Raw genomic sequence first — 25554 nt, 5'->3', positions numbered from 1 at the left:
GAGCAAGAGCTATAAACTGAAACTCCGTGTATTCACAAAAGGGTTGATAAGTTTTCTTTGTTTGAGATAGTAGGAGAACATTCAGGTCTATCTCTCTGGGTTTTATTTTCCCAATTTTCAATTGACCAAAACATTTGAATATATCCAGTCACAGTACTTTGCTTTGGATTACTGAACTAACATGAAACTCTTCATGTCTCTGGACTTTATACTTTTATCTGAGTGACCCATTTCCTTAATGAGACTAGTAGCCTTGTGCTACTATTTTTTTCCCTCTGGGCCAGATGCCAACATGCCTGGGCTGATTTTACTCAGCCCAGCGAGAGAGGAATCTGCATCTCACTCCAGGAGGTGCAGATCTCCTTGAACTTGTTCCCAAAGGAAAGTGAGAGGGCCCAGGCTCCCACAGTGCATGCAGTGAACAGATGTGGAAGTAGTCAGGAGGGTGGCATTTTTTTTAACTATCTATCTAGTCAAAGCAAAAAAATTGGGCTAGTACAAGAAAGCCCTAATTATTTCAGTCTGGGGCTAATGCCCTTCCCAGTCTTCCCTAGATGCAAGGCTTTCCCAATGGAAAGTCGATTTTCACATAGAAGATTTTAGTTTTGTAGAGGCTGTTTTCTGTCAGAAAATCATTCCAACGGAAAATTACTAACTGGTTCTAATATAAAGTGACTAGCGAAGGTTTCAAAATGATTCAGTGGCAAAGCTGGAAGAGAACCCACAGCTCCTGACCACTAACCCTGTGCTCTAACCACGAGACAACACTCATCTTTCCCTGAGCAAGGTTGTTCTTGCAGAACTTCTGCCTGGGCCAGAACGGGAAGATTCTGGAAATGTTGCAAGCCAGCTTGCCATTACAAGAGTTCCTGCCACAGCACACTGAGACGATATGGGGAGAAATCGGTGAGGGCTCTCTGGGGCCTCTTCCCTTGCTGAAGCACGTGGGCATCACGAGCAGCTTTCCGGTGCTCCTCACGTGGCGGCACGTAGGGACATGAGTCGGGATGGACCAGCTGTGGATTGCACTGTCCTCTTCCCTGTAAACAAACAGAGAATAAACTCAGGCTTTATTCCTCACGTCAGGGACTTTTAACTTCTTTTAGGTAAAACTTTCAAAATGTAGCAACCCCATGCAGAAAAATTAACTCACAGCTTGCAACTTGTTTTATTTGTTCAGGAAGGCATTATGTATTTAATGGGTCAAGGTGGGTGATGCTCATTTCAGACTGCCCTCAGTTCAGAGGTAGCTTTCTGCCTGCTCCTTTGTCTTTATTCTTCCTTTGGCTCTCAGCGTGGCTTTTTGCATTGCTTAAAAGCGTAATGTTTCTGCCAACCCCTAAATTTCTGCTGTCTTGTGGGGAGGGTAACACAGACGTAGCTGAGAATTATGACTTTAGCAACATCCCCTTTCACCAAAAGAACCCCCCCCCCCTTGCTTCTGCCTGTTTTATTTTGGTTTTAAATAGAGGAGAAATACGACTCCCTATCTGAGGCAAAACTACGCGTATCGGTTGAAATTCCTGACAGGACACAGTGCATGCTCCCGCTTTCCAGGGCAGTGCAGCTTGACAACTATGCCTAACGCACAGCAGAACCTTTAAAAAAAAAAGAAAAGCAGAAAAGAAAGAGTTCAAGGCGCAGCTCCACACGCGGGCCCCCAAACGCAAACCAGATGCTGGCACCGGCCGGGGCCGCCTTCAAAGCGGAGCGGGGGCGGCGCGGCCGCGGCCGCCTCCCCTGCCCCGCGCCAATGAGGGCAGGCAGCGCAAGCGCGGCCGGGCCGCAGGGAGCGCCGCCGCCGGCTTCCCGGCAGCGGCGGCCGCCGGGAAATTGCCCTGTCAGGAAAAGCGCGGTTTCCCTAGCCCGCTCCCCGCGCACCTCATATAGTGTTTCAGTGTGGACAAGTAAGTGACCGGCGCTCTGCGAGCCGCCCCCGGCGGGCTCCCCGCCTCAGCGGGGCCGGCGCCCCTCTGCCCCGCCGCCTCCGCGGGCGGCGCGCGCCGCCGGCCGTTGGGGCGAGTAACGGTCGCGGCGCTGCCGGGTCTCTGCGGCCAACGGACCCTCCCCCCCCCCCGTGCTGCCTGCTGGAAACGCGGCCGCGTTCAGCAAGCTCCTTCCCTCTTCGAGAGCGGCTGCTGAGTGGGGGAAAAGGAAATACCGCGTGTTTTCTTTTTTCTTTCTTTCTTTTTTTTTTAAGAGCGAGAGGCTTTTAAAAAGACGGAACGCCCCATCTGGCGTTTCCCCCGAGGAAGGCCCCCACCCCCCACCGCCCGCTGCTTGTCCAGGGCGCGCGTTGGAAGTGGGATTAAATTGCCCTGCCTCAGTTTCACAGCCCGGTTTTCACACACTCGCTGGGGCACTGGAGGACTTGCATTCTGGTTCTCCTGCCTGGCTTCCCTAAGTTTACTTTTAGTGCTGTTTTCTAAAAGCACAGCCTATATATAAGACTTAGATGCGAGTGGGTCTGCCCTTTTTCACAGTGCTGACGGGCTCCAGGCAGGCTAGGGCGTGCGAGGCGCCCGGAGAAGCCCCTGAGGTTTTGCAGGAGTGGGGCAGGCGCACTGCTCCCTGCCCGTGGCCGCTCTCCTCCCGTGCCGCGTAGGAGTCGCTGTGCTTCCTGCTGCCTTTCCACAGTTTGTTCTTGTGCTTTAAATGGCAGCACACGGTGACGTGATGTAGACGGATGGGACACGTCCCTCACTTCCATGCTTGCTTAATCCTCCTCATCCCTGGGAAAGTTCCTTAAATGTGCTTCTTGCCCTTAGCTCTGGCTGTTGGTTTCCGGTCTTACATTGCTGCCTCTCCTCTCATTACTCGCTTCCACTGCTGCCTCCTTACTCCTCTTGCTGTCCTCTCGTGTCTCTGCTTTCTCACACCTTTGCAGCACTGTGTCTTTTAGCACCATCTTTCTGGACAGTGGTGAAACATTCTCATAGAGCTTGTATGTTGGTAGGGAGCCCACACCAGTAGCCTTGTGGAGCTCACTTGGTGCTCCTCACCAGACCTCCTCAAAGGGGCTGTGCTCCTCACTGGTGAGGTGCACCACACCAGTTAGGAGTTGGTGACCTGGTGGATTTCTTCTCTCTTGAGGTGCCTGGGAGTTGACAGTTGATTTAATGATATTAGTGCCAGTGCCTCCTGTCTGGAGAATGCTTAAGAAGCATAATACTAGGAAAGGAGAGAGGAATCTTTCACCTCTGAGCAGCTTAGGAAGTAATAAACAGGCACATTACTGTGAGGGTGTTTCTCATAACTGACTTTTCATCCGTACATGTCAACTCATCTTCGAAGATGATTTACTAATACTAACTTCACACTAAATGTATGAAAATATAGTGCTTAAACATACTAAATTTTTAAAGTTCTTGAATGTCCTACATGACTATGTACTGGGGTATTGTGTTTAGAAGAATAAAGTCTTTGCATTTCTCTGGGAAGGGTGCCTAGGATAGGAGGATGAAAGAGGAGAACGGAGGGAATTGTGTTCTTGTAGGTACAGCTGTTCGCAGCTGTGAGAATCTGGGCAGAAATAAATTTACAGGCAGAAATAAATGTACAGTGTTGGGAGAGACTAAACTAGTGCTACCCTGGGAAGTCTTTACGTGGATTCTCGTCAACTTGTGTTACCCTGCTGTGTCTCCTACAGTGCTAGAGTTGTCATTTGAAAATGTTGGTATTCTGGAAAAAATCATCGTCTTCCCAAATGTTCTCATCTATTCTCATCTATTTTGTTTCTTTTACTTCCTCAATAAGTCAAACCACTTTCTTTCCTTTAGCCATTCCTCTTTTAAGCTTTCTTTTAATTTTAGTTCTGTTAGAGCTTGATCTGTTTTCTGAGAATTTGTAGGTTTACAGGAGAGGATAGGAATAGCTGTTTTCTGTGTTCCTGTTCTGTATTTTGGGCTTTTTCTAATGATTCAAGTTGAAAATTTTCCCTTGTACCTGTTACTGGAATATATAAGTGTCTGGTTTGCAAAATCAACAATATTGGCATGGTCTTAGTAGAAATCATGTGTGCCTGAACTTCTTTTTCAAATGGAAATCTCTGTGAACAGCATTATCTGTTCTTTGGCTCTTGTTAGTATCTTCCAGTTGGTGTCTTGAGCTACCTGCAGTTTCCCGTCTGCATTTCCACATGCAAAGGAAAAATATTCAGACTGATTGTAAGATAAAGTTTGAAATTTGGTGACATTCAGCTATGTGAGGCACTCAAGCTTACAAGCTCTTGGTTGCTGAGATGTTGTGAGAAGGCCTTGGATGGGAACTTCCAGAGAGCTGTTGGCCTGATACCCTTCTAGGCCTTGTCTTCTCAGGATTTTGAAATTGTGAGTCTGGCAAGATCGTTAAGTAAGAAAGCAGATTCTGCATTTATTAAAAAAACAAAGCAAACCACAGAAAGCTGTGTATTTTGGGAAAAGACCTTGTTGGTTTCAGATACGCAGATGAGATTCTTCTTTCTCTGGAAAAAAAAAGAGATACAGACATGTTATGCACATATGGTGTATCTAGATAACTGATTTGTGTATGGAGTATGGGTTTCTTTTAATGTAGACTAATGTGCAACCTCACTTCCTCTTAAGTAGTTGTGACAGGAACTTCAGGGCTAGTATATTTGGAACTGCAGCCCAAATAAATGTTTAATTTTAGAATGACAGATTACTTAGGTCTGTCATTCTTTCCATATTCTTACTATGCAAGACTGAGCAAATACTGTATAGTAAACTTTGGAGTTGGCTATTGTATAGACACGTATTTGCTTCTGGGCTGAACATCTTGAAAGAAGTGGTTTAGAGCATTCTTTTAAAAATTGATTTCACTGTTGCAGCTACTGCTGGCCTGAGTGTTCTAGTATCTGCCAGAGGTAATTATGGACAGTTGGTTCAGATGTTGCTTAAATGTGTAAGCCTTGATGGGAAATGCAGTGGATTTCAGCCAAAATGCTAATTTCAATGTTTTGTCATTTCACAGAACTGTGAACTCAGAACAAATTATTTTTATACTGATATTCTGATATGTAATCATACAGCTAGGGCCAAGTTCATCCTTGATATAGCATTGCAACCTGCAGATGTGATTACAGATAGAGTATCAGCAGTAAGCTTAAGTTGACAAATTTGTTATCCATGGTAGTGTGGTGGCTTTATTTGCCTATGATACCAGGTAAGTTTATGTACCTTGCACTGAAGCTCGTGATGCCAAGGCTGCTTTCCTCCAGGAATGCAGTTTAAATCTAGTGTGTGTATATTATGTGAACTGTAATCCTGTCCTTTGGATTACATTGTACTATCAATTGTTATAATAAAAATAACATCAATTTAATATATTTTATATTTTAAACTTTTTTGTACATTAACAGTATTGTGCTAGGGATGCATTTACTGGGTGATTCTCCCCCCCCCCATTTCCACTATAATACAGAAGAAAATTAAACATTACTGTAAAGGTCACAATTTAGGAATCTACCTTTCTTTTACAGCCAATGAACTGATATTATTCTAGCTGTCCAGCATGGGTTAGGTTACAATGATAGAATATATGAGTAAGAAAGATATTCCTTAGTGTTACTTCAACAACTGGTCTTGAGTGAATCCGTCAGTAATTTAGGAGGTTGTTACCTACTGTCAACTAGGCAAGAAGCTGTTAGAGCTAGAATGTATGCAATATTCAGATTGATTTTTTTTCTACATAGTCAATACAAACAACATGATATCCTCTTTTAGAGCTTCAAGCCCACTGAGGTATCATTTGGGATACGGCTGATGATTGGCCAATCACAGCTTTCAGGGATGCACACAACTGCAATGTCAAAGGAGAAAAGAGACCTATCTAAAGAGGTCAGTGTGCACGTACTGCATTGATTATAGTTTTCATGGTGTGGAGAAGAAAGGCTGCAACTCTTAATTCTTCAGTAGATTCCTTTAGGTTTTCCTGAGTGAGAACTGTGTCTTGGCGTAGATTGAACAACATTTCCTCTGTTCGACAAATTGCAGGTTATGGCAAGCATTCAAAATCCTGCAGAGCTGTGAGTGCACCTGTGATGTTCACAAGTAGTAAGAATCTAATACTGAACTCTTAATATGGATGGGACATAAGTCAGGATCATACCCTGCTTTGGAAATGATGATCTAGTCCAAGCAGGGACAGGATAGCCCTGGATGGAACCGGAGCTGTTGGATTCCTCGAGTAGCTTGTGTCTTCTCAGCTCTGTTTTGCATGTTCATGTGGCTCAGTCTTCCTTTTTCCTGAAAGATCCTGTCTGCAGCTGTTTCCTGCTGCTGCAGAGTTAAACAAGCAGTGGAGCAGAGATGAAATTGAATTTGTTATTTCTTTTATGGGGCATAGTTATATGCTGAGAAACAAACAGAGTTTACCTTTGTCATATTTATAACCTTACACTGAGAGAACTAGTTTTTATTTGGCCTCTCAAGACTGTATCTGCACTGGGGGCCTGTGTGCTTTATGAGGCACGCTGCAGTGTTAATCTCTTGATTTTTGGACTGGAGAGGTTATCAGAGCATGCTACAACTGCCTGGATGCCTAGATTTCCCTTCCAAAGGAAACCTAAGATGAACAGTAGCCATAGCCTTCTCCAAGCATACATTTGAGAGGAGCTCCTGGTTTCCTTTGTTTAAACACACTTTAAGGGCTTGTGCATTGAGAATTGCCTAAAAATAGGAAAGGCTGAAATCTCAAGCTTTCCGTAGCCACCTCTGTGCTCCAAATTGACAGCTTTCTATTCCTGTCAGTTAACACTAACATGTTGTTTTTCTGCAGTGAGCATCTGTGAGCAGTATCTCTACTGTGGGCCAGATGGTATCTGACTCCCAGCTGTCTTGCACTCACTATTTGCTACTTATTACAGCCACATTTGTGAACAGGTCATCCAATGAGAGAGTAGAAAATGCCCTGTGACTTCTCTGGTCACTTTAAGATCGGGAGTCGAGTTCAACACCCATGATCTCTAGATAGCTGTGGTGAGCATTCTGGAGATGATTCAGGATGCCAGTGTAATCATGAGTGCATGGAGAAGGTAAATATTAAACCAGTGCTTAACATCCCTTCTAGCTCAGAAACTCTGGCACATCAAATGAAACTGGCAGGCAGCAGATTGAGGACACGTGAAAGGACTTTTTCGTACAGTGTGTAGTTAAAGCTTTGTAACTCATTGCAGCAGTGTTTTGTAGCTGCAGACGTTTCCCTGGATTGAGAAAGAGCACAAACAAACTGAGAGAGGAAAAAAGTTTTGCGGTGTGTTAATCCTAAAGCTACAATTTCTGGCTCAGGAAGTGCCTCTGCAGTAGTTAGCTGGAGGCTGGGAAGGTGTCCTCAGGAGGTAACGCTGGCACAAGCATACGTCTTTCTTGTGGCTTCTGCTGTTTGTGGCAGGATACTGTATTAATTGGACCTTTCATCTGATCCAGTGAAGCTGTGCTCGTGTCTTTAGTCTAGGTGCAGGATGCCATTGCTCTTACTTGATCAGTAGTACTATGGGCTTTATTTGCCAATGTTAGTTCAAGGGAGGAATGAGGAGAGCATATTTTTTCTGTTTTATTATAGTTTTCTTCTAGAGCAGATTATAAAGAAAATCAACAAATCTACTGTATCTTTGAAGAGTATGATATTTGTTGACAGTGGTCATACTGACATCTTTCTGCTGTTCGTGAGTGAAATTTCTATGTAGACAGTAGAAGCTGAGAATAAATCAGTTTTCAGATCTCATTTCACAGCATAATTTGCCTAGTCATTTTCATTTTTCAGCTTATGTGTTGATTGCCTGTTGTTTCAAGTGACTTAGTTTGGGCTGTTTCAGAATGGCTTTAAAAAACAGATTCTGAAATCAGTTGAACCAGGGTACTCCAGGATATGCCATGTTTTAAAATGTAGGTGGAGGTAGTTTGCCCTGAAAATACTTAAAATACCAAAGATAGAATGAAAAGGCGAAAGGCAGTGATACAGTAATGGCTTTGTCTTAGAGGTTGAGAGGAAAAAAAAAAAGGATATGGAAAGACATAACAGAATATTAGTAGATAGTGAATAATTTATAGAGAGAAAAGGCGATAAACAGTAGAAAATAATGGAATATTTTTCAGTCCTGTGGTGGGATCTATTGAGATAATGTTATAATGCCGGAGAAGGGGGCAATTAAGAAAGTTTTAGTCAGTCTAGGCATTATGCGACTGCGAGTTGGGAGTCCACTTCTACTACTGAAATGAGGTCTCTTCCACTATGTGCAGCTAATTTTACTTGTTCTAACATCAAAAAGCTCCACAGAATTTACTAGAATTGGATGAAACTAACTAATGCATTTATTTTTTAGTTAACAATGATTAGCATCCTTTCCCTAGCTTGCTTTCTATTTATTCCAGTTTTGTTAGCTAACATCATTAGCAATCCTCACGTTCCAGAGTCTCAGAGATCTCATGCATGTATGTATTTTTGTTTTGGAAAGGGAAAGGAGGAGATGAGGTATGCTTTTGTTCCTTGTTTTTGTTTTGTTTGCTTTTGGATAGCTGAAAAGTAAATACTTGTTAATAGTTAAAGCTTGTCCCTTGGGCATTTAAGGATATTATTCTATATTAGGGTTGCCTTTCAACACAACATTAGAATTCCCCATCTGCTCCTGCTCTCCCACGTAGACAGGCACCTTCTTTGTCTCTTTACATCCAAACAAGAATTGAAGATCCTGGAAGAGGAAAGGGAGTTCACTATCTTCAAGAAGAAATTGCCACTCTACTACCGCAGGCTTTGTTGAATTTAGTGTAGCCCTAAAAAGCCAACAAAATGCTGAATTTCCTATATAATGTCCAAAATGCCTTTTTTTTTCCCCCCATTTTATCGCCTTTCTACAATTGACAGGTAGCTTTTATGTAACATACTTAGATCTTTTCATGTTAAGATTATGAGGCCTAATTTGATGCCTTGTTAATCTTTTTCCTGGTAATCTGTAGAAAAGCACAGCTGCACTACTAAAAACACACTGTTTATCTATGATCTCTGGGTCTGGGCAGCCTGCAGTGTTCCAGAGATCAAAGTTTAAAACAGACGTGTCAGTCCTTCGTAGTTCCCTGTATTTCAGCTCACGATACCACCCAATCTATGCTTGCAGCTGATAAATGTATCTGCTGAGCTTCAGCCTGCTTACATGTGAGTGTGTGGCCTTCTTGCACTGTAGCTTTAACAGAAAGGTATGTCCTGGCAATTTGATAACCATACAGTAAGGTAAGGCAAACTAGTTCAGTGGTTATTTGTAATGAAACGGTCATCTGATTACCTAGCTATTCCTTTTAAAGTAAAGAGTCTTAATGATTTTTGTCTTTTTTTTGTTTGTTTTTTTTAAGCATTTTAAAGGAGTATTTTTACAAATGACATTTCCCCCCTTCCTTTTTTCATGGCCTATGTAGGAAAACTACCACATTTGTTTAAGGATAAACTGGGAAGTCTGTGGTTTTCAGCACACACATTTTGAATAATATTTATACAGACTATAATTTAATGGGCCATATAAATATTTATCATATGCTTCAGGCCTTTGATCATAAATGCTTGTTTGTAAAGCCGTTCTGTCCCTGCTGCGATTTGCAAAGAAAGAGGCAGTTGCTGCTTTAGTGTTTGGAGGGAATTTTGGCTTCTTGTTCTGTCTTAGCAGTTGTAGTCATGGAATAACACAGTCAAGTTTGATATGTCTTTTTAAATTTGTTTTTGTCTCTCCTCCTCCTTCTGGTTGCAAGTCCAGCTAACAGCATGTAAATATGAGGCCCTAATCCTGCAGCTGACAGGCAGAGCTGTACTAAGTTCTGGGGGTCCTTGTTTCATGGCTGCAGGAATCTAGGCATTCTGTCAGATCCCTCACTGCTTTGTCTGTCAGAGTGCAGAGGCATCGTCATCTACTCGTGTTGTTACTGACAAAGGTGCTGTTACAGACCAGTCTCCCTATACCCTGTTTAATTAAGAAAGAAGAAGAAGAAGAAGAAGAAGAAGAAGAAGAGGAAAAAAAAAGACTAGCATCCTAACATAGATACTTCAGAGTAGTAAGATAGAAGGCAGAGATATTACCAGCACTGCTTTCCCCCACTTGGAAAGGCTATAATATGTGTTATCCATGCCTAGAATGTTTTGGGGAATATTAGGGAATATTTGGAGAATATTTAGGAGTATTGCTCCTTAAGAACTGACCGCTGTGATTGGTTTGCTGCTTTTCCCGTGATTGTATTCACTGCAGAGGCTGTATACTAAGAATCCAGTAAATGCGAAATACAAAACAAAATACTTGGACATGGCAATGAACTAGTGACAGGATTCAAAGATAGGACATTTGTACTGGGACCATCTTCTAGCTCTGGAGTTGATTAGGAGTCTTGTCGTTTCTGATTAGCAATCTTCTCTTGTACCAAAGGAACTTTTTGTAAACAACACTGAATGGCAATATCCATCCTTAAATTCATAATAAGCTACTTCAGATGTTTTCCACAAACCTCACTGTTGAGTTCCTAGTTTCTCAAGAGCTGCTGTTAGGTAGAGTCCCTAATTGGTGATACTTAAGAGCTAAAGAAGACAGTGTTTTCTTGTGGATTCAGTTGACAAGTAGGTGAAATCCCAAGTGGTTGGTGTTCCAGAAAAACCCTTGGCATCAAATGATTGTTTTGCAAGCAAATCATATCCTGTTGCAGAGGCATTAGACTTTGAACAGCCTTAGTAACTTGAGTGCTTTTGCTATGCTTGAAAAAATGAATATTTACTTTAAGCATTTTTCTATAAGATACCGAAGTATGGGTTTTTAAATCTAGCTGAGCCTTACTCAGAGGAAGATCAGTTTAAATAGATTTGTAATTCTTGTTTATGAATTTTGCCACTTAACTGTTTCTTACTAGCTGTCAATCAATTTACAGAAATAAAATAGTGGATATTCATAGACTGGCATATACTGCATGAACATATAAACAAACTTTGCTTCCTCTGCAGTCAGTCACACATGTGTGCCCTGGTTGCTTAGTAAGGAAAAAAGAAAGCAAACATTACATGGATTGATTGGGTTCCAGGTTTCAGATGTTTGTGGGAATAATCCAGTGCAAAGCCATAATTTTAAGTGCTGAGTAGGAGGTACTATGAGCTTAATTCTATAACATCTGTTAAATTTGCTCTCAAAGTAGCAAAAACACATTAATGAGCTAAAATCAAGGCTGCCATACCGGGAAGAGAAGTAAAAAATTAGAGTAATACTGTGTGTGTGAGAGGGAGGCAGGATGTAAAATATTCCTTTTATTATCTGTATTCTGTGAAAAGCACGTAAGAAACATTTGCCTATGTAAAAAAGGGGGAGGAGGGAGAGAGAAGAAAAATCTGCTTAGAGACTTGTGGTTTATTCTCTTCTTTTTATGAGTCAGCAGTTAGGAGCAGTGCCAAAATTGGGAGAAACAGGGAAATTCATGAGATAATATCAGGAACAGTTTATTTTATGCAGTTTCTTCATAGTAAAATTTCTAGCAAGTAGCTAGCAGCATCTGCAGCCAGACTTCTAAACTTTATTTGAGGAAATCGAATGCAAAATTACAATGTGAACATCATCTGTTGAATGTCTTAAAAGTCTCTTTACAGCTGAGCGCTAATGCAGTGTGCTTTAAATATCCCCAACTGGTAGATGTAGTATTAATCACTGATATCAGGAAAACCGTCCTGTCACAGAGGCATTAACCTTTGTTAGTCTGACCAGGTCATAGAGTCAGGGCCAAAAAATAAAGCCAGCTTTCTTGCTAGTATTCCTAGGAGTTAGACTCACGGCACACCGTATTTTTAGCTGATTGCTCAGCACTTGAACAGATGACCATACTTAACCAGATTAGTTTATATTGCTCCTAATCTACTGGGTAGATTCAGAATGCTGAGCAGAGTAGCTAATATTCCCATTAGTACTGCAGTATGCTCTCTAGCTTTGGTTTTCTAGTCTCTGATATTATTAAAAATTAAAAATCCGTACAGCTTCCTCTAGTGACCCTGCCGTGGTGCCTGCAGGATGCTGTGTGATAACTGCTTTTGGTTTGTACTGTGCTGCTTATGAGCTTTCGTGCTGGACTGGAGACACAGAACCAAAAAAAAATAAATAAATAAATAAAAAGGATTTCTGTCTCCAAGCAGTGGTAATATAAGCATAAAATGACAGATTCAAGCAGTACAGAATGATGGTATGGTATAGGTTGTCATCAAAGAACTCCACAGACTAACCACATTTCCACTAACCATTTAAAGGGACAGGGGAAGGGGAAGGCTGAGTAGTTTTCTTCAGCCAAGGTGTTGGCTTAAGCCAGAGTTTCATTTGCACTTAAAACAGTGTAACTCAGCTGTTACAGTGCTTAATTATTATCAGCATTATGCTTGCATTATGAGTTTTCTGAGGTGAGGGACTGCCTTTTTTATTATTACACCTGCTTCCTTTAAACCTCAGTAATAAATTTGGAATTCCTTATCAACAGCAGTGGTTACAAGCCAACCACTAAGGTGAAAAGCCACTATGTTGTGACAATACTATGTTCATGCCGACACCCAATGATAGATCTAAACCTGTACTAAAGTGCTAATAATATGCCACTCAGCTGGTTGGCTGTATAAGGGGCAGCAGCTCTTGGCTCTTCAGTCCTACAGAGAAGAGGAGTCAGTGGAGCGAGGCATAGCCCACCTTTCACTAGTTCAAGAGTGATTTCTTTGCACTGAGGCAATGGCATCTCTGGTACAGAGGCTGCTTGCTTCCTGAGTGGGAGCTGCTGTTGTCTTGTCCAGAGGTGAATATAGCTTGCCAGTTATCAGTAGCTCTTCCACCTGCCAAAAGTCAAGAAAACCTAGGAGTCTCTGGATCAGACTTTCTCTTTTGTGCATGGTGTCAGCTCCTGATTCCTACTGCTTTTGGAACCATGCCCTTTCCTTCCTCTCTTCCTCCCTCTTTGTACTTTATTTAGACATGATACTATGACCACTGCTGAGTTCTTTGAATGAGAGCATGAATTTTATAGCATGTGTATTCTTACATGCAAATTCACTGTTTGCTTTTCAGGAGCTTCTGTGCCATGCAACTTAAATACAAGCATTTGACAAAAAAATAGCACAACTAGTGCGAGACTTGGAAAGCCAAATTAATTAAAAATGTCATGTGAAGACTTTCAGCAAAAAAGGAGTTATCAAACAAAGTGCCTACACAGCGTCTGCACTGTCCCATTCAGCACAACTTTTCATCATTATCAGTCATTTTAGCTGTATGTCTTTAAACCCACTATTTTTTACTCTTTTTTTTCCCTACAGGTTTTAGTAAAAATGCAGAGTAAGAAGCAGGCTCCATTAAATTACTATGTTGGAATTGATGTTGGATCGGCAAGTGTTCGTGCGGCTTTGGTAGATGAATTTGGGACAGTAGTGGCACATGCAGATCATCCAATCCAAATTTGGGAACCCCAAACAGACCACTATGAGCAATCCTCTGCTGACATATGGACTGCTTGTTGCTCAGTCACAAAGGTATGTGAAAACACAGAAAATGAAGTGTGCTGCAGGCAGCACTTCAAGTTTTGAAAGTTTCAGGTCTTCCAGTCACGGGACTGTGACTCCCATTGGTATCCTTGTGCATTAAAGGCACTTTTAGGATGTGGTTGATACAGCCTAACAAACAATGTCTGGTTTTTGGTAAGGAGCTGAAGACCAGAGGGGTTGCATGATGCCCCAAGTTACGAAAGAAGCTTTTGATACAACTGAGAGTAGAACTAAACCTCCCATTGCACTGTTAGCTTAGAGGGAGGACTTACCACTGCCTCCAGCATTCACATGTAAGGATTTTATTTTGCTGGCATGTGTTCTAGCACCAAGACAGATCTTTGGGAGTCAAGGCTGCTCAGAACCTTGTAGCGTATATATTTGAAGATGCGCACTGTATTGCTCTGGAGTCACAAAGGAAGATCTATTGTAGATAAGTTGTGATCTGGTTTGTGGATGGTGCCTAATGTAATGTCTGCTGCTTGCGATCCTCATTAAGATGCCTGACCAGTGTTACAAGACCAAAATAAATTACTTGTGTTTGTGGGTAGTATCAAGCATAAAAATAGGCTGAAATAAACCTTAACCTTACTATGAGGGAAAATCTGTCTTTTTGTACCCTCTGGTCCAAGGATCTGCCTGTACATGCTGGTGGTAAAAGTAAATTAGTGACCTTGGTTGGCAGTGTATGTGTAGGCCATTTCGTCCTTCTTAATAAAGCCACAGCCTTCTTCATGTTCTGGGGTTGGTTCTTTAAATATTCATGAGATGCCTGGTAATTTGCAGATGGACAGTTCACCCATTCTCTTGTTATTGATCAGCCTTTTCAAACATTAATGAGCTTGGCTCTGCAGAAAGTGCCCTGAGATGAAGGAGACAAGAGGTGAGGGGGAGGGAAGGAAAAGAGGAGAGTGAAAGGAGTCATAAGGAAGCTTGATACTAAAGCGGAGCCAGTCTTTTATTGTGCTTATTTGATTTTTCTCATTGTGAATTGCTTTGTTCTTGCTCTGGGCTTCTTTAAATGTAGCCTCTTGCATTTAAGCAGTAAAATATGGTCTCTGGAACTATAGCTTTAAAGAGCCAGTAAGAGACTGGCATTGTGGCAAGTCTAATAAAAGTCTTTCATTATAGAGCTAAGTAAAATAATGATAATTTGATTGTTGCTGAGAAGTGGCAATTTATCACTGCATTACTTAGGTGTCTTGCAACCTTATTTGGCCCTTAATCCACGTGAGTGTTGTATTTTTTCTTGCAGTGCTGCTGGAAGCCACGAAGTTCAGAGCTTTTGGAGCAGGGATTTTTTTTTTTTTTTTTTTTGAATATTTTCTAAAAGGGATCCTATCCAGACACCCGATAGCAGAGTTTTTGGAAAGATGTGTATTACAGCGATAATGCTGCTGCTACAGGTTTTGACCAATTTTATAGAAATTTATTTTCTGGGACCTTTCACCATGGCAAGAAAAAACCCCCTGTGGAATGATTTTGCCAAAGCAGTTCAAGAATATCAGTGCTTTCATACTGTGTGTGTATTGAATGAAGTAACCCAAGGAAACACTTGGCCCTAAACCAGGGCATTTTCATGTGTCCGTGTTTCACATCCATCTCAGCTCAGAGCCTTTGGAAAAGAAACAAAATAAACATTGCTGGTTTTCTGCTGCCTTTATTGTCTGATATTCGTGTGCTTCCTGCTTTCATCTGGGGCTGTGGCTAATAAGGCAAAAAAGCTATTAAAGAACTTTTCATAGAGCTTTGTAAACCAAAGAAACTGAGTTTTTTTTAGTATACTGAATCTCAAAAATATAGGAGTTTGAGTTTGCAATTCCAACTTACACCCCATTCTCTCTTCTCATTAGTTCACATGAAATATACATATATGTGGATATATTTATATCCAAATGTGTTTTGAATATGTTCACAGAAAGTTGTGTGTGGAGTAGATGCCAGACAGATTCGAGGGCTTGGTTTCGATGCTACATGTTCTCTTGTTGTTGTGGATAAGCAGTTCCAACCCTTGGCAGTCAACTGTGAAGGTAGGACTCCAGCACAAAAACTGATGTTACTGACCATGTTGTGCCACTGACATGAGTGAACTTAAAATTTTACCACAAATGCCAAGTTTTGGGGTTGAATCTTGAAGATAGAGATGACAGAAACTCTCTTCTTAGGAACAGATGTTTTTCTAGGTTTTTACCATTTTAATTTTACTGCAAAAGAAATTTTAAGATGAGAATCATTTACTTTTTGGCTAAACATTTGACATTCTAAGATCAAACTCATTTATCTTCCCTTGAGAGGCTGCTAGTTAAAGAAATCTCTGCTCATTTTTCTTTTCTACAGGTTTTCTCCTCCTTCAGACTTTACTAATCACTGCTTTTATTGTGTGTGTAAATGCTCATCCATACTGGCTAAAGGAATGTTAAAAATGCAGTGTTAGAATAATTTAACGGCTTATTCTGTCTTAGAGTTACAGGCAAGAAGTTCAGCTTATGTATCTTATTACACGGTTGTACTGCCTTTGTCTAGGACAGAGCTAAACTTCAGAGAAAGATCACAGACTGTTTTTGCAGATTTCAAGGTTTAATTATTTTTTGTGTAAATAATTCAGAAGACTCAAGAAAAATTTGAGGAATGCATCTTTATTTTTCAGAGAATCTCACCTAAGATTAGGTTTGTACTAAATCAGTACTTACATAGCCACAATCATAATTTTGTTGATGTTCCCTTTCTGTTCTCAGATGCATTTGTCAGTTCCTCCTATCAGTCTCAAAAAAGAAAAAACCTCTTTACCCCCAAAATGCCCTTCACTAAATTTAGACCAGATAAATATATTTATTTTCAGTTTAAGATTCTCTGACATCCTATTCAAAGTCTTACAATGTCTGGGGCTATTTTGGTTGTTTGAGTCAAATTCAGTTCTCATTTCTTACCCTCTGACATCCCAAAGAGTAGAAATGAGTGCAAAGAAAAAAATGTACACAATGTTGTTGTTAAAAGTTAAATAAAAAGACAGGAACACGCTTAATTCTGTAACACTGACATGGAGATGTGTTGGTCTAGTTTCAGGCAGTCACACAGTTCTAAGTTGTACTTGAATCCATGTTAGTAATACTTGTGTGCCTCATAGTTGTGGCTTGTTTTAGAGTGTGCCTTTGTAATTAAGTATGCATGTGTGGCTGTGCCATGAAGTTGAGTATGCAGTGTACGCAGCAAGAGAGGAGTCTGAAGTGTCACCTGCATTACTGTTCCACCTGCCTGGGAGGACTTCTGTAGATTAACTTTGATAAAATGCTCTCTGCTTTTTGTGCTGTTGTATTATGCACACTTAGCAAATGCTGTTGTCTTCCACCCCCGAAATGAAAGTATTTCAGCAAATTACCCTGTATTTCAGTATTTCTGAAAGCATTTAGGGTGGTTCTTCCCATAACAATGAAAGAGGATAGAGCATCCTGTAGCTATCTAGCTAGCTGATTGGCTGAGTTTCAGTTAATAACTTAATTGCTTGGATTTTGTTATGTTTTTAATTCTCATAATCACCAAAGTGGTCACAGAGGATTCTTACATATTTTAAAATAAATATGGTTACTTGGTCAAAAGCTTTGGCTTTGAACGAAATATGCTGTACAAGAGCATGCCTTTTCAAAGTTCTTGGGCACTCAGAAGCTTGGCTGTTTTTAGTCAGGATGCTTAGTGCCCACCATCTCTTAAAGCTGACTCCGAGGGGCCAGAATGTTATCTATGTTATATTTGTGTATTTAATGTGGATTATCAAAGTAAATTGTATTTGAGTTTTTAATGCTGAAATGGAAGTATGAAGCTGCTTAGAACCTAGTAACTTGCAGTACTAAGATGGAATTAAACCAGAACTAAAATAAGCTTTTTTTGTTTGTTTTGTTTTTGGTCAAGGTCAAAACCATAGGAATGTTATTATGTGGATGGACCATCGTGCAGTCAGTCAAGTAGACCGAATTAATCAAACAAAACACAGGGTTTTGAGCTATGTTGGGGGAACAATGTCTGTGGAAATGCAGCCACCTAAATTACTGTGGATCAAGGAAGTGAGTACATATAAGATAGTTGTGCGTTTTTACTAAAGGTTAATAGTCTTTATTTGTTAATTTCTGTGCATGAGATTTCTGAAATAAGACTTCAGCATTAACCTAAATTGTTCCTGTGCTATTAAAAAGAATCTTAGCATTGGTCCCAAAGGGGTGCAAAGTAAGGCCAGACTTAAGTCACAATTAATTTTGAGATTCCCTTTTTCCTATAGATTAATTTACAAATAGCTCCGTTTACTGAAATTTAGTATTTCTTGGCCATATTTCATGTGCCTTTCTTACATGATTTTAAGATCAGATATACATACAAAAAGTTAGATGCAGTTGATGAATGAGGCCTGAAAGTGTACTAAGATATAGTTACATAGGCTTACTTCCTGCTCCAAATACTGTAGCTAGACATGCTTATAGGGGCATAGGTGCTCCTTCTGGGAGGCAGTTATAGCTGCGTACAAACAGCATTGTCTCAAAATTGGATATTCTTTGCAGAAGTGCCACTTTTGAGGCCCTGCATCTGACAGTGACAGGATGTAAGATGTCTTTGGCTGCTGGTAGAGAGTTGTTCACTTAGTCAGAGCTTCATCAGCCTTCCCCAAAAGTTGTTCAGTCCCCTCTGTAGGAAGTAGACCAGCTGTAGAAGGAAGGTACTATGTTCATAATGTGGAACTCTACCTCTATCTTGTATTTAAATTTTATGTATTTTGGGCTGACATACAGCTGTTCAATAATAACTATTAGAGGAAAGGAAAAATGCTTGCCACTTAAGTTTTTCATAACCTCCTCCAATTTGGCTTTTACCTTTGGTCTTGATGATGCTTACTGTGTTTAAAATATTTGTATATTGAAAAATCTGAAATATCAGTACCTGACTGATTAGGCAAGTGCCTTATTTATGAAGGCCAGATTGCTGAGCCTCCTAATGTGGCCACCCACAGATGCATCTTTGTTATGGCTCCAAAGCCCTCTCACATTACTGCTGTAATATAAAAGGGAGAGCAAGTATCATAGGGCTCTCATTCCCTCCATGAGCATGTGGGTAGGAAATAGAATTCTCTTTATCCAACATGACAGCCAGTAGCACAGACTGCCTGGTAAAAGGACGTTACAGAATAAGGCTTGTTCATGTGTTATCTTTCAGCTCCTGATGTACTAGCTAAAGGGATTATCATTCTTAAGAGAGGGTTTTTTTATTTGTTTTTTTTTTTTTTTTTTTTTTAACTTCAGCATCTGTTGACTGAGATGTTCATGTGACAGTCCCTGCTTTAATCAAAATGAGTGGGCTTGCAAAGATACACTATTAAACTGCTTAAGCTAACCCTATTTGGCTTAGGCCTTGTAAGGTACAGCTACGGTAGCACCTCAGCTAGCTCATAGGAAGGAACAGTTACATTTATTAATGAGCTGGTGGTAAATGTGAGAATTGGGCATGTTATGGTATATTTTTCAGCTTGGAAGAAATATGCAACAAATCTTGACTTACTAATTCCCCTACACTTACTGAAAAATAGGAGGGTGAAAAGAACTGTATGAACAGTGGTTGTTTTCTTCTGAGTGCCAGTCACAGTAATACACCTCTATATTACCTGAGTTTTAGGGCTAGGAGCAAAGATTCATTTCAGTCTCTCACATTTGAGAGAAAACTCTTCTACTGTGTGTTTACCCTTGTTCTGAATTTTGCCAAGGGGACAAATTTTATAACAACTCTCATGTGGAGAACCTGACTTTTGAAGTTGCAACACCAGCTTGCAGGTGTGCTGCTACTCGGTGGAATGTCTTCAAGTGCTTTGCAAATAGTAAATTAATTAAGTCTTTTCAGATTCTTTAGCATTAATATTTTATAGATGAGTAATCTATGACACAGATATTAAAGGCATGGTCAGAAAAATACCTGCAAAACAGTACATATTTCCCTCTGTCTTTGAGTTGTATCATCTTTCGTTTCTGTTTTTAGTATATTTCCCTCCTGCTAATGCTGCATAATATCTGGAGGTGAGACTGAGTTATATTTTGATCTAGCTCAAACACGATGAGAAGAAATACTCTATTCAGATTGCAGGACTATTTCTTAAGCTAGTGCTAATGCACAAACTGACAAAAAGAAAAATTAGTTTTCACATCCCTGTGGAGAGTCGCAAGATTAGGAGGTAGAAGGAAGCATTTTATTTTTATTTTATCTTTTTCTTTTACTGAGAATATTTGAAGACCTTGCACAGTTAAGTTGGAAAAACCGTTGTGCCTCTAATTTTGATCACTGCTATTCAAAAAATAACTGCACTGTATTTTGATTTCTGATTTGCATAGGCCACACATTGAGTCAATTGGCCAGATGGGAACTTCATGGGCACAAAATTAGATGCTTTTTAAAAATGTGGCCCTCAGTGTTGCTGAGAAGACAGCCAAAATGGGATCGTTATGGGCGTTGTATGTCAGGAGTGAGTTGGTTGGCAGAGCTGCCTGGGGAGGTTTACAGAGTGTCTGTCCAACTGTGTCCCTGGCTGTGATCATGGTCCTTAGTTTCCAGGCTTCCTGACTACTAAATGTCACTAAATATTATACCAACAAGATTTTTTTAAAGTATCTTACAGATCTGAGTAGTTTATTTGTCTTATTTAAATCCTCCTCACCTCTGTTTATGTTTCGTCTATTACAGGTGAAATAACTTTTCCTACCAAGATACTTTTTGACCAATGGGCAGTGCCTTTTCAGGAGCTGCTTCAAAATAAGATCCCTTTAAAATCTTCCCAAAACGCTGTTGCTATATCGTATAATGCTCTCCCAGTATTTTCTACCACTCGCTGCAAATACCTATGATCAGTTTGTTTGTTTTATTTCTAAAAACACTCTTCATTCTTTACAGAACTATTTCCAGCCATCTGACTGCAAGTGCAGTCTGCTGTTTCATAGAGGAACCATATCGGTTCAGGCCAAAAATCCATTTGGCCCAGTATTTGTGTAATTAATAATGTATTTTTGTTCTGTATTTTGTTGTCCTTTATATTTGATTTGTTCTGTTTTGTTCATCTTTTCTGAACACCCATGCAACTACTTGCACCTCCAGTGCTCTGTAGTACTGAGTTCCTCTATTTAACTCTACTTTGTATGAACAGATATCTGTGTTCTTAAACAAGCTGCTAAGATTTCATTTCCTTTCGAGTTGGAAGTTTTGAGACAGTGAACTATCGTTCCCTAGCCAGCTCCTCTATTCCACACAGATCCTTTTGGATCTTCCCCACTCACATCCTTTCTTTTCCAACTTGAAGCATCCTAACCTCTTTTATTTTCCCCTGTATGAGACTCCTCCATTCCTCTGATCATTCTTGTCTCCTTTCTCTGTACAGTTTTAAATTCCATAATACCCTTTTAGAGAAGGCAAACCAAGAGGCCAGCGGGCCCTACATCATAGCGATGTTTTTTTTTCCTGCCTAATACTATCAAGTATTAGGCAACTCTACCTACTGCTGGCAGCACCAAGCTTTCAGGAAAAACGTGAAGTTACACTGCTGGATCAGTCAGTCAGTCACTGAGTGATTTGCCCAGCAGATACATGATCTGGACCAACTCCTTATTAAATAAACTAGGGGATTGTTCAGATGTCTTGACTTTGCATCACTAGCACATTACTGCACATCTCAACAGGAAAAAGAGAGTCTAAATAAGTACACGTGAAGTTTTATTTCTTTAATACTTTCTAAATCCAGCTTCTCATGGGGTTGTTGTGAGCATATGCTGGATTCCTCTACTTTCATGCTCTGTTCTGAAGAATCATGTTAATGCAAATATGTGTTTACATTTCAGCTTTAGAAGGGAGCTTATTTCTACACTGAAAAGTTTAAAAATTGCCTGACAGTATGCTAAGAACTTAATTCAAAGAATGGGTTGGGCACATTCTTCTGTGACTAGCCACAATCAAAACTGAACTTGGAAACTTCCCAAGACAATTAGCTTATCTTTAATAACAAAAGATTTTTACTCAGTCTAGTGAAAGGAGTGTTTACAAAATCTAAATCGAAGTGTACTTAGGGCTTTTGTCTCTCTGTGTAGGCATCACATTTCTGGAAAACTTTTGGTTGGAAAGCTTGACGTGGCTACAACACATACTGTTCAAAACTAAAGCTACATTTTGTATAGTCATGCTACAGGTCAGCAGGTACATCACAGCTTTTAAAGCTTGACTTTTGCCTTGAACTCCCTGGAAACGTTTTGTATTCCTTAGGAATTAAACATATGTTCTTGCTATTTTTTTGCGCTTGACATCCTTGCCCTCGTTTGGTGCTGTATGTATTCTGTATCTGCTTGCATTCACGTGGGTTTTGCAGATGCACTGCAGTGGGGAAAATAACTGCTTTATGTATAAAATTATGATAAGATAACCAACCACCGTCAGAAAGCTGAGTTAACCTGATGTAGAAACAGTAACTGATGATCTTCTGATTATAAACAGAAATTAATGGAACAGATTTGCCTACCTGATAGGTACTCAGAATGGTCCACTGGCTTTTCAGTGCTCCATCTGGGGATTTGTCATACGAAATTGCAGTTTTACTGATACAAGATACATTGCATGAATGTGACTGTCAACTGAATTAGTTTGCTAAAGGAGTAATTTAGGATGCTGGTGATTTAGGAGACTAACTATGTACACTTTTTGAAGTAAGTTGGTTAAAGTATTGATGCTATATCACCTATTTTTATTATATCGGTAGGTAAATTTTACATTATCATCAAAGCCTTTCTCCCACTTTCCACTACGTTAACCTGTCTGTGGAAGACAACTTTAGGAGATCCTGTCTTCAAGCTTCAGAGGAATCTGGGCAAAAGTTTGTCTTCTCACTGTTTGCCCTGGACCCTCCTAACTGTACTATTTAAAAACTTGACATCTCTGAGGAAGAGTCTGACAAAGGTCACTTTAACAGTATTGCTAACTTTCATGTGGTAAGACATTCCTTCAAGGAAAGGAATTGAAGTTCTACTACTTTTTTTTTTTTTTTTTTTTTTTTTTTTTTTTTTTTTTTTTTTAGTCTGAACAATTAAACAGTAATACTAAAGAATACAGCTTAGTAAATTTATTCTGAATTGATTGGAGGTAATAGAGGGAGGAGGAGCGGAGGACGGCTAAGATGGCCTAACTGTACTTTTCCATTTCTGTCATCTTTACATTATTGGAATTGAAGATGAGCTCACTCACCATGAGGGATGAGCTGACTTCATTGTGCTAGAGGTAGATCCTGGTCCTTACCTCTTTTTTCCTGTTATATTTGAGACTTGGATTTGTTTGCAGAGGGATGTTGCAGTCTTTCCTTCAAATCACAGACTATCTTTTCCATACAGTATTTTATTTTGTATATTTCTCTTCATCTCCTTACATTTCCATACTAGACACTTAACTAAAAACTAGAGACTTCAGAACTTGTTCTTTCCCTTCTTTCTCTCAAATTAAGAATCTGAACTATGAAGGTCCTGATAGGTCTTCTGACATCTTTTATTTGAATTGTATTGACTTAGATTCAGTTTAGCTTGGTGGCAGGTGACTCATTTTACCCTCTAGTGCCTACTGGTTAGTCTACATGAGATTAATTGGGTAGTCTTGATGTTTGTGGTTGCAGATAGGTGTTTGTAAGACATAGGCATAACTGCGAGTGGAAGATGTTTTTAGGGGAGAGCCATTTGCAGTAAGTGATAATTGAAGTGTATAGTGTGTAGGGTAGTCTTGTTAAAATGTGCACATTTGTGGTCCACTTACGAAGAACCTTCTATTTCTGTGCCTGTGTTGACCATGTGTGGTGATAAGCAGTTTCCAATGTTAAATATGTAATCTAAAGCAAAATGTGCGTATGATTTTTTTCCATGAATACTATCACTTTTGGATTTGAAATATGGTTCATAAGAATCAACTGAAGATGAAATGGAAACAAAGAATCATTATCCTTTCACAAATATTTAGAAATTAGTGGAAAGATAATTCTAATAAGGTCTTCCTAAAGTCAGTAACATAATTTTAAATGTAAAAAATAGTAGAATGTAGATGTAAATAAAAAATGTAGAAAGTAGTCCTGAATTATATCTTCAGTCTTTTAGAACAATCAATTAAATTAATCTCCCTCTCTGTTATTTCCTCAGACTTCTTGATTATTTAGAATTATCTGGCAAAATACTATTGAAGTAATTCTTCACTTTTGTAGTTGCAAGTACTTTACTTTCTTAGGACTTTACTATGCAGGTTGTTTTATGCTGACTTTGGCCAGAGAAACTGCATGCTCACTGACTGGATGAGTGTATAGATGTAGGTGTAGATGTGTATAGATGTATGCTTGTGGACTATGAAGTGTGGGTCTGTTCTCTTGAACTTGGAAACTATTTTGCTGCAGATGTTTGTCAGCTTGACTGCATGGATGTCTATGTCTATGGTGCAGAAAATGAACACTACAAAAGTAAGAGCATAGCTTAAACAAAATAACGTAGAAGAGGGACTGGATGTTTGTCTAGCTCCAGAGTTAGCTTGCTGTGCTCCACCCCCGCCCCCCCCCCCCCCGAGGTATCAGAAGAATTATGTTTACTAATTTAATTATGTTTACTAATTTCTGGCTGGAGGTTTGGCTTATGCAAAAACAAAAGGATATTTGTTCTGCTTTCCTCGTAGTAATGACATTACAAATCAGCTATTTGTAAAATGTACTATTCCCATTAAATCAGAGGGGCTGTAGCATTTTCTAAGTGGGTGGAGACTGCTGGACTAGGAATAGGTATTTCTTTGGTAACTGCCTCCAAATAAGATGCAGTCTTTCTGAACTCTGCTTTTACACCTCATTTTTTAAGATGGAGAATAAGGGCAAAGAAGAGCCTCCTTTTTAGCAAAAAATCACTTCATAGAGGGACTGGCAAGTACATTGTTCCTTTGCAATTAATAAATGAAGATTGATAGTTCTTCAGTAATTTTCTTTATACTTTTTCTGGCACATTGCCCAATGACCTCTCCGTATGTTACTGTTCCTATCTTCAGTTACAGCTCCCTTTTTTTTATACATCATTGTTTTTTCTTCTGTCCACCTTAGGCTTGCAGCTACCAGCTGATGGGATCATTTGCAGAAATGATTAGAACAGTTCTTTCCCTGGCCATGGGAGGGGAGAAAATAGTACTGGTGTTAGCGTGTAACTTCTTTGTTCATACATGTCTTCTTACTTGCTGTCTTTGCAGCTTTTTGTTTTGTTGAATATGACTGGTAAATTTTGCCATTAAAAAAAAGAAAAAATTCAACTCCCTGCTAAGTGAGAATAGATCCGAGCTACTGGATTCAGAATTGAACTCTGGATTAGGAATGGCTATGAATTCTTTGACAACTTTTTGTTACTGTGTTGGTGTAGACATGTATTTATAGATTGTACTCTGGCTGTTGAGTTCAGCTTTCAATTGCAGTTGCTAATTAGAATTGAAATAACCCTTCAAAAACAGGATTATCAGCTGGAAGATTTGAAACACCTCCACTTCTCCATTTATGTCTTACTTGCTCTGTCTTCCAGCCATATCTCTCAACTCAGTTAGTATGGTGGGGCTTACAAGCATGTACACAGATTTTCTTGTCTTGCTAGGGCTCCTGCCAGTTCAGTCTTTATATCTGGTCTGTCCCTCTGTCATGCACATAGCCCTGTCCGGCTTGGACTTTGACTCTTTGTCTGACTTGTCGTGCTGTGTAAAGGATACCTCAGGGAGGCCTGGGATTTGAAAATACCTGAAGATATTTGAGACAGTGTCGTGAAGGTAGAGACGGTATGTTGCAGCGAGACAGGTTTCTTCACCTTCAGCAGTTTCCTCCTCACATGATACTTTCCAGGCTTCCTCCACTCTCCACTCCTTTCAGAAGTCACAGTTACAGCCTCAGGATGAATCTGATAATTTGGTTAGTTAATTTTAACCAATTTTTCTGCATGTAACTCGTAGCTGCAGAATTTATCAGTCTGTAGCCTTGGCTCTGACGAGGATAGAATTCAGAGC

General features: G+C 39.9%; 1 protein-coding gene across 6 annotated transcripts in view; it reads left to right on the top strand.

Moving 5' to 3' along the window:
- Nucleotides 1-1794: 1794 nt before the first annotated feature.
- FGGY (FGGY carbohydrate kinase domain containing) overlaps nt 1795-25554 on the top strand; it is a 152546-nt gene continuing 128786 nt past the window's right edge. For 3 of the 6 annotated variants that reach the window (XM_062581580.1, XM_062581579.1, XM_062581584.1), the window contains exons 1-4: nt 1795-1907; nt 13288-13500; nt 15431-15542; nt 17416-17567. In XM_062581580.1, the coding sequence (XP_062437564.1) occupies nt 13300-13500; nt 15431-15542; nt 17416-17567 (465 nt within the window). In that variant the 5' untranslated portion in view covers nt 1795-1907; nt 13288-13299. Of the gene's footprint in view, nt 1908-13287; nt 13501-15430; nt 15543-17415; nt 17568-25554 lie in introns of those variants that run through there. The other 3 variants (XM_062581583.1, XM_062581581.1, XM_062581585.1) reach the window with 2 other exon arrangements.

Source organism: Rhea pennata, chromosome 8 (assembly GCF_028389875.1).
Source record: "Rhea pennata isolate bPtePen1 chromosome 8, bPtePen1.pri, whole genome shotgun sequence".
Lineage (NCBI taxonomy): Eukaryota > Metazoa > Chordata > Aves > Rheiformes > Rheidae > Rhea > Rhea pennata.
The sequence above is the reverse complement of the archived record's forward strand: the minus strand, read 5'-3'. Positions and strand labels throughout refer to the sequence as shown.